Source organism: Miniopterus natalensis, chromosome 17 (assembly GCF_054644295.1).
Source record: "Miniopterus natalensis isolate mMinNat1 chromosome 17, mMinNat1.hap1, whole genome shotgun sequence".
Lineage (NCBI taxonomy): Eukaryota > Metazoa > Chordata > Mammalia > Chiroptera > Miniopteridae > Miniopterus > Miniopterus natalensis.
Window position 1 is genome coordinate 25,198,878 of NC_142097.1, and position 9,380 is coordinate 25,208,257.

A 9,380-nucleotide genomic window follows, 5' to 3' on the forward strand; every position below is an offset into this window, starting at 1 on the left:
CAATGCTGAGATTCCGGGGAATAGTTGGCCCCTCTGGGCCTCAGTGGAGTTGGACTTGCTCTGGGAGTCTTTACGTGGGGGCCATGAACCCCTTTAAAGGGTATGCAAAGTTATGTAATGGGGCCAGTTGTATACGCTTGAGAGAATGGACATATCTTTTCACTGGAATTTCATAAGTTTCCAGGACCTGAAAGAGATCCAGTGATTACTTTAGGGGATCTGCTTGCTGGGGGGCCTTCCCAGGCACTGCTCTGGAAAGGGGTAGAGAGAGGTAACTTCCAGGCCTGGGGTTGGAAGTAAACTAGGGGGTAGGAGGGTGGCGGAGGGTATAGGGGGGATAGTGATGGAAAGAGACTTGATTTGGGGTGGTGAACACAATACATTGTACAGGTGATGCGTTGTAGAGTTGTGCACCTGAAGCCTGTATAATTTGGTTAACCAGTGTCTCCCCGATAAATTCAATAAAAGCAAAAGAAATATATAACTAAACCAAAGCTTCCCAAGAGATAGGCTCCCACAACCCATAACCCTTCCCTTCCCCCAAGCCCCCTAAAAACAGAAAGTGAGGCAGTTTTCTGCAACGACCTGCGAGAGAACAGCACCATCTCCTGGTCCAGGGTGGAAACTGGCTTCTGTGCTGCAGGCAGGAGCCCAGGTGTGGGCCCCAGGTCCTTACCTTACTCTCCTTTTCGTCCCCCTACTGCCTGAAGGGGGTGGGGGTGGAGTGGCCTCCAGTGCCCTTCCTCTTCTGGTCCATGACTGAAAAGGAGGTGTCCCATGCTCTAAACTGGGAGCTTGGCCAAGACCCTTCCTCTTATAGGCCACAGCTTCCCACTAGAATGACAAAGGATTAGAGCAAGAGCTAAAAAATTAAGTGCACACAGGCAGCCTGATTTGTGGAAGCCACAAACCAGTGCTCTCATCCCAGGCTCTGATGCATGTGGGTGGTGGAGGACCTCTGGCTATTTCTCACTGAGTCTGGGCTTCCTTGCATTGGGCCACCCACCTCCGCAACCTTGTCCAGACAATGGAGGCAGAGCTGGAGGGTCTGCTGCCCCCAAGACTACTTTAGCCCTGCCTTTCCCACACAAATGCAGATAAGAGCATCTGCCAATTACATCCCTGAAGGCCAATTGACTTTATAATGCTCCCCTCAAACAAGAACTCCTCAGGAGAGGGGTGGAGGGCAGGAAGGTAACCAGGACCGGCACATCAGGGGCTAGCTGTGTCCCAATATAAAGGCGGTGGCCCCTTATATGCAAACTTCCTCCCAACCCAGATCCCACTTGACATTGCTGTATTTAACTGGCTGACTAACCCCCTCCACCTGGACATATGCCCTTCAAACTGCCACCCACTCAATATTTAAAACTCAGTTCTCTTATCCCTTTTCTCCACCTCAATTGGTTTCATCATTAAAGGCATCTACTGCCCAGTTCTCCAAAGCTCAAGGCCTTGGGACTGACTTCCTCAGCCCCACAATCAATGTCTACGAAGTCCTATTTTACTTCTTAAATACCTTGAATCCATTTTTCCCACCCTAACGCTGCATTATCATTTTTGTGTGTGTGAGGCCAAACTTCTGCAAAATGAAGACGGTGTTGTCAAGACTAGAATCAATGTCAATGTTAAAAGTACTCAGCTCATGGAGTTATTGTACAATGTCAATGTTAAAAGTACGCAGCTCATGGAGTTATTGTACAATTGGCAATTACTACCAGTAATAGTTGAAAAACAGAGACCACTTTCTGGTCGTAAAAGGAACACAAATTCATTAAGCAATTCAGTGGCTTTACTTTTGTATGCTGTGCCTTTTTTACAATTTCTGAGAAAAGCCTTTTCCTTTATACCCTATGAGATGGATATAACCCCCCCCCAAAAAAAACCCTGCTAGGACAGGAAGGTAAAAGATTTAGAAATTGTGATGCTCAAAACGACAGCTTGTTACCTCAATAAAGCTGTTTATCGATAGCTCAGGTAGTATTCAACAGTAGAGGTCCAGGTGTCAATCTGGACCTATGGTAGCTAAAACCCATCCTGAAGTTCTAGGGCAGTAGATTTCAACCTTGGACTTCAGTGCCCAGCTGAGAAGTGTAAGCATTCTATTTCCTATTGTTTTTAATACAATGTGACAACTGATGTCACAACTATTGGTTCCCAACCAACATTTGAGACCACTTCCAAAGTGCCATCCATACTCCACTGTAAAAGCAGTTCTGAAGTACAGTATTTTAGAGGCTTGGGTAGAAGGCATTCTTTCCTTCCCTTCAAAGTAGGCCCCACACCCCCTAAAACAAGGTAAAAAACAACCCCTCATGGACAGAAGGGTCATGAGCCTGACCAGAGGCCAGGAGCCAAGGAAGAAACACAGGGACTCTGGAAAGGGCCTGCATCCCAGTCCTCAGCGTGGTCAGTTCTGGCCCTCTAAATTAGTTAAGACCTGGCTGGGTAGCTCAGTTGATTAGTGTCGTCCTGATAAGCCAAGGTTGTAGGTTTAAGCCCTGGTCAGGGCACATACGAGAATCAACCAATGAGTGCATAAGTAAGGGGAACAAGTAGATGTTCTCCCTCTCTCTCACCCTTCCTCCCTAAAGTAAATAAATAGTGAAGACCCACAAACAGCCAGTAACTTTGGAAGAAGCAGAGAGGTAAGTAGATGAAGGCTACTTTTATTAAATGATTGATCCGTGTAATTGCCAAGGCCACTATGTACACAGGTAAGAGAAGCGAAGCTTTATTTCTTGGTCTCTTCCTCCTTGGACAGAGTCTTGATGATTTCCTCCTTCTTGGCCTGGAGCCGCTCTTCCCGGCGCTTGCGAGCTTCCTTGGTCTTAGACCTGCGGGCCTCGGCCTGGTCACTGAATAATGGAAAAGATGGGTCAGTTTGAGAACAGAGAAACTGTTGGAAGATGGAAGCATATGCCCAGACCTCTCTTTGAGCATAGTCAGCTTGAGGAATATGAATTGCCTGGGCTACCAAGAGCTTCCACTTCAACTACCCCATAGCCACACCCCGACAATGATGGTGGGTGGTGTGGGGGTGTATGTAGGACAGAGGAACAGGCACCTAATAGACTGCATGCAAGTCAAGATTAGGCATTAGCACATTTTAATAATAAAAGGTCAAAGAACCTGCCCCCATGACACAGGCCAATTCCTGAAGAAACTTACGCCAGAAGCTTCTTGCGAGCCTTGTCTGCCTTCAGCTTGTGGATGTGTTCCATGAGAATCCGCTTGTTTTTGAACACGTTACCCTTTACTTTGAGGTACAGGCTGTGGTACCTGCAGGATGTAGGGAGCAGAGGTTCTAGTCAATGATGGGATCAGAGGTTGCCCCTGCACACACGGTCCCCAAACCAAGACTTTGTGTACTTTTTAGACAGAAGAGCTTGTCTGGCAGATAATTCAGTTCTTTGACTATCCTGATGATGTCGTGGGGATGGGGGACGGACGGAACAGCTAGCCCTAGCCCAGTAGCTCAGGTGGTTAGTGTCATTCCCATACGCCAAGGTTGCAGGTTTGATGCCCAGTTAGGGCACATACAGGGGCCAACCAATGAATGCATAAATATGTGGAACCATCTGTTTCTCTCAAATCAATAAATAAAAATTTAAAAGGACAAGGAATTTATATGTATATATGCACAACCCAAGGACACGGACAATGGTGAGGAGAGGGACCCAGAAGGGGGATGGGACGGGGTGGAATGGGACATTGGGGAGAAAAAGGGACATCCATATTTTAAACAAAAAATAAAAATGAAAAAGAAAAACAGGACAGAATGCCCTAGCCGGTTTTGCTCAGTGGTTAGCGCATTGGCCCACAGACCCAAGGGTCCCAGGTTCAAGTCTGCCCAAGGGAACGTATCTCGGTTGCAGGCTCGATCCCCAGGCCTGATCAGGGCATATGCGGGAGGCAACCAGTCAATATGTCTCTTTCACATTTATGTTTCTCTCTCTCTCCCTCCTCACACTCTCTCTGAAAAAGCAATGGAAAAAATATCCTCTGTGAGGATTAAAAAAAAAAGGACAGAAGAATTTTCTTAGCTTACTTAACATACATGGCTCCCTCCCCAAGGCCACTGAGACAGAGCTTGTGTCTATGCAAAGCACAAGCCATCAAAGCAGCAAATGGGTCTTGGGGGGCCCAAGAGGAGGGTGTGCTTACATGTGGCGGTCAATCTTCTTAGATTCACGGTATCTTCTGAGTAGCCGACGAAGAATCCTCATCCTCCTCATCCAGGTTACTTTCTCAGGCATTCGAGCATTGGCAGTACCCTTGCGCTTGCCTGCAGGGAAGATGAGTTAGGTCCACTCTAGTGCATTTAGGTCTCAAGTGAGTTATTACAGCTACCAACTCCCACCTTGTGAAACACTGTAATTCACGGGGTCAAACACCAAGTGCCTTATCCCATTTTAAGTAACATTATTTCCATTTTATAGATGATCCCTAAAATTTAATTTTTTTCACTTACTCAATTTTTAAGGAAGCACAAAGCAATTCTTCCCCATATGCTTCACACAGAATATGGATATGACAGGGCATACACCAAGGCAGTATGGTAAGCCAAAGGGGCTTTAAAGGCTGTGTGACCTTCACCTCCCTAAATCATCCTGACCTTATAAAGTGGTTTTAGGATGTATTAGACAACATTTTTCAAGTACCCAGTAGAATCCCTGGCATGGGGCAGGTGCTAAAGAAATGTGACCACTTTCTACCAATACTCTACTTTCAATTTTGACACCACTGCCAACTTTCTGATTTGCACAGAGAGAACACATCAAATATCAGAGTAAGAAAAGGGCTTAAGATTAGACAGAATGGGAAGAAAAAGACCTTGAGTGTATTTCAGTCCATATTTCTTAAGTCTTAGAGGAAGAAGAAAGCACTAACCTATGCCCATATGCCTGCCCTTCCTGCGGGCCAAGGTGTTTTTCCGGCATCGAGCCCGGGAATGTACAGTCACAGGCTTCCGGATGATCAGCCCATCTTTGATCAGCTTCCGAATCTGCTGACCTGGAAAAACATAATGCACCTGGTCAGTCAGGTAGGGCCTAGCACCAAGAATACCAGTGAAAACCCAGAGTTTAAATAGGACAGGCCATAGACACTGCTCAAATCCCCAGCCCAGTGATTTCAAAAATAGTTGTAAATAACAGAACTGTTTGTTATTCATTAAAAAAAATTTTCCCCTACTTCTAGGTCCCTGTACCTATGGCAATGATCCCAAATAAAGTCTGCTTTACCATCTTTAACAAATGTCATCGAATACTTTTTTTCTGTATTACATGGAAGTATTGTGGGTATGTCGATGCTATCTGTAGGACTGACATCTGTTTGCCTTGAATATGCCAACAGGCTCTACTGAAGTCTGAGGCCCCAGGTCTTCCCACTTCATCATTACCTTGGCCATCCCTACTCCCCAGTCCCTATACTGTCTCTTCACAAATCCTTCACAGAGCTATAAAACATAACCTCCACTCTAGGAATAGACATTAATATAACATTGGGTGGTCCCCTTATTTTCAGGAAGAGCTAAAACGAAATCTTAGCTCTTTTATTGATTTTTTAATTAAAATTTTTTCTTTTTCAATTACATTTTGTCCATTAACTTCTATCCTGTCATTTTGGCAAATGGCAGGAATAAACCTCTGGCATCTTCATTATTTCTGTGGCTCCTCTATTTTCTAAAACTTCTCAGACTATGAGCTTTCCTAGGTTTAAGAGTCAACACAACTGTGTCATCACTCATCTTATGAATAATAATAAGGAACATAGACCCAAAAACTCACGGGAGTTGGCATTGGCGATTTCATTGGTCTCGTTGGGGTCCAACCAGACCTTCTTTTTGCCACAGCGGAGAACACTGGAGGCAAGCCTCTTTTGAAGCCTGAGCATACTGTGACAAACAGAAAATAGTATCAGGCCCTGGAAGCCATTCCTGGGCAAGAATGAGCATCCCCTTCAAAGTCTTCTAATGTTGTGAAACATAGCACATGGAAAAGTGGATGTACATATGCACTTAAGTGTTAGGAGCAAACGCGGCTCCCTCCACTAGGACTTTTGCCACCCACGCCACCACACCCCCAGATTAGGAATCTTTCCTATATCAAGATCTTTCTCCTCTGGAAAATGAGGATAAAGGTTAAAATTAGCATGAAGAGGGGGCTTATGCCCATTCTGGTGACAAGTGTTTAGCGCGAAGAATCGGAGGCCAGTAGGCCTGATTTGCTAGTCCAGTCCTTTGCTTCCCAGGCTCGTTTTCTTCGTCTCATCACAGTAATAAACTAAATTCAGCTGGCCTTAGAGTTTTCTTATGAGCGGCCTATGGGGGTGCTAGGAATCGCTTCACTCGGCAGTCGGAGGCCTGGGACTTAAGTCACATAGATCCAGAGATCCGCCCGGATGCAGGTGCGCCCTGAGAGTACGGGGGCCACAGCCTAGTCACCGTCGCTACCTTTCCTCTGCCTGCGTGGATCACCCGACACGTGTGCGATGTGGTGCCCGTCCTTCCCCCGGCCTAAAGTTCTCGGGACGCTCCCCCACCCCCATCTTCTCGAGGCCGGGGCCTAGTGAGCCTCGGCCTACCCCAAGCTCCGGGATCGGCCGCTTCAGGGCTGCCTCCACCTCAGCTCGCCCACCCTGAGCCACGGTACCGAGCCCCGCCGTCCCCTGGCAGCCCGGATCGACCCAGGCCGGAGACCCACGAGTCCTCACCTCATGGCTGCTGCCGCAGCGCGGAAAGGAAAGATCTCACCCCGGCTCTTCCCATTATCTGTAAAGGGGAGAGCCCATCCCCCGCTCCGCTTTCACCAGTATTTCCCTCATGTCCTTTCACCTTCCGCCACCATAAACTTACTTATATCCTGTGTAAAGACCCCAGGTAAGAGAAGCGTAGTATCGGGAATCTTTTTAAACTTACAAATACAGAAAATATATCCCTTTGGTAAGGCAAAGTGGTAGAGTCCGACTTCCTTCTAGACGTGCACAGCCCGGGTGCTCGCTTGATCACGTGGTTAGTGGGAGCCGGAAGTCAGCTGCATTGCGCAGGCGGGATAGGGGTTTTTGCTAGAGTGGCCCGGTCCTTGCAGGCGTCCTGTATTCTCTGGAATGATGTTTTATTAGCGGGGGAGATTAGTGAAGTGAAAGATAATAATAGGGCGGGTAACAGACAAAAGCTACATTTTGTTCATTCTCTCAGTAGATTGGGAGCCCCTGGAGTGCAGAATAGGTCACCAAAGACATTAGCTTGTTTTTGCACCACTGTGGTTCTTAATCTCTTAGTGCTGCAATGTTCTCCTTTGTAAAGTGTATCTAATCTTAATATGTCCATAATCCAGTTGTGAAAATTACGTGAATTAATGTTTGCAACTTGCAAATGAAGGCATTAAGAAATAAGCTCTTTGAGAGTGGGAACCTTTTCTTTGGCTTACACTGTACTACAGCAGGTTTGGAGCTTAGAACATAGTAAGCACATGAGAAATAGTATATTGGCTGGGTGAATGCAGAGTTGTGAAAGTTAAAAAAAATTAATATGACTGTACAACCCATAGTTCTTCCCTCCTGGTTTGGAGTACTCAATGCAAAAACCCAAGGAGAATATTCTGGGGTTCAAGAAACCTAGATCTGAATGCTGGCTCCAGCTGATCACCCCATCTCTGTCTGAATTTTCCTGGCTGCTAAACAGAGCTCAGAAGGTTTAAAGGGGGGGGGGGGAGGAGCAAAATTTATGCCATTTCCTCACAACACAATGAGTGTCACTGTCATTTTACAGCTAAGTGAGGTAACAGAAAAGGAAAATCCAGGTATTTCTTACTACAAAACCCATGCCTTCTCTGTCATGCCAGGCTCTCCTGTGCTCAGCGGGGAGATGGGAACCCTGCTTAGGATTGGATCTGCTCATGGCACAATGCTAATAGGTTTCATCTGCAATCTCTCTCAAAGTGATGTGATCAGAGAAACAGCTTAGGAGGGCCATCCACTTGTTGCAGAACCCAGGGTGGGGAGGAGGAGTCAGTGTACTCCACAGCCCACAGGTGGGCCTTATATTGGGGTTACTGAACCCTACTATCCCTACTGAAATCTCCATTCTACTTCTCGATTCTCCTTTGTGAAAACAAGGAAAGGGGTAGATTAGGAAGGTAACAGGTCCTTCTGTCATGATTAACCCCTGCACACCACCTGACATCTCCAAAAGCCCCAGGAATCCATTATTTTACTTCATTCTCCCTCATCCTCCCAATAATCCCAGGCTACTAAGACACCGCAGTACTGGCAACCCCATTTTACAGAGAAGGTGTAGTGATTTGTCCAGGGCTGCAGGACCTGAAAGAGCCTGAGACAAATTGGCACCAAGGTCTCTTGCCATAATCACCCACTCCTTGTCTCTCCGCAGATCATGGTAAGTGGGGCCCAGGCCTTGGATTCTTGTCCCCAAATAAGGATGAAGGGGGAGCAATTCTAGGTCAACAGTCATTAGATATGATTTTAGCCAGTCTCTCCTCTCAGCTCTACATTTCTTCTTCCTCTTTCTTCTATCTTCCAAGGTACGTGGATCTCACCCAGACGTAATTCCGGCCGTTTGTTAGGGCCTGGGATAGTAGCGACTAGGACAGAGGACTCCTGGGTCCCTGGGATTTCTTGTTGCTCTCTCTGTTGGGACTCTCTTTGGACACCCTCTCCACTCCAGCCTCAGCCTCCCGCCAGCCAGCCCCATATTGGAGGGGGTGGTCCTTTCTGTTGGGTTCAAATCGACCTGCGCCCACACAGGGGAGAAAGGAGTTAAAGCGGGGTCCAGGGTCACCGGGTCCGGGAAGTTCCGGTGACCCAAGCTGGAGGGGAAAGGGGAGACCAGCTATAAGAGCGGTTTGGGACGGAAGGGGGGCACGGTGCCATGCTGAGACGCGTTACACCTCCTTTAGCGCTTGGCATCCCCTGGTAAACCGCCCCCTCCCTCCCCCGCCCCCCGTCCCCAGCCCCCGCCGAGTGGGCCGCCTTCCTCCGGGGCCGGTCGGAGGCCAGCCGCGCGCAGCTCCGGAGCCGTGAGGGGCGTGCTTCCCTCCGGCGGCTCTTCCATTGTCTGCGCGGCGCCCGCGGAGGGGCTGCGAGGGGCGGGGCCGGGGCAGGCGGGGGAGGGAGGGAGGAGGGGCGGGGGGAGCGGAGCGGGCGGGGGGAGATGCTGAGCCTTCAGGGGCGGAGGAGGCGGCGGCGGCGACAGAGGAGGGAGCGGGAGGAGGGAGGGAAGGCAGGGAGAGGGCGACCGCAGGCCGGGCCAGGTGGCTGGGTCGGCCGCTGGCTGCGCCGCGCCGCCCTCGGTTCCTACGGCCTCTCCCATGCGCTGAGGGCGCCCGGCTGGGCCGGGCCGGCGGCCGGAGGGGAGG

General features: G+C 48.7%; 1 protein-coding gene across 2 annotated transcripts; it reads right to left on the minus strand.

Moving 5' to 3' along the window:
• Positions 1-2,653: 2,653 nt before the first annotated feature.
• Positions 2,654-6,962, minus strand: RPL19 (ribosomal protein L19). 2 transcript variants are annotated; one of them, XM_016202288.2, is made up of 6 exons: positions 6,860-6,962; positions 5,793-5,899; positions 4,894-5,016; positions 4,168-4,288; positions 3,172-3,282; positions 2,654-2,858 (listed from the first exon to the last, which is right to left on the minus strand). In XM_016202288.2, the coding sequence occupies exons 2-6, from the start codon at positions 5,896-5,898 to the stop codon at positions 2,735-2,737; spliced, it is 585 nt and encodes a 194-aa protein (XP_016057774.1). In that variant the 5' UTR covers position 5,899; positions 6,860-6,962; the 3' UTR covers positions 2,654-2,734. The 2 variants fall into 2 exon arrangements, with proteins under 2 accessions (XP_016057774.1, XP_016057773.1); XM_016202287.2 differs by lacking the exon at positions 6,860-6,962 and adding an exon at positions 6,718-6,768.
• Positions 6,963-9,380: the final 2,418 nt, after the last annotated feature.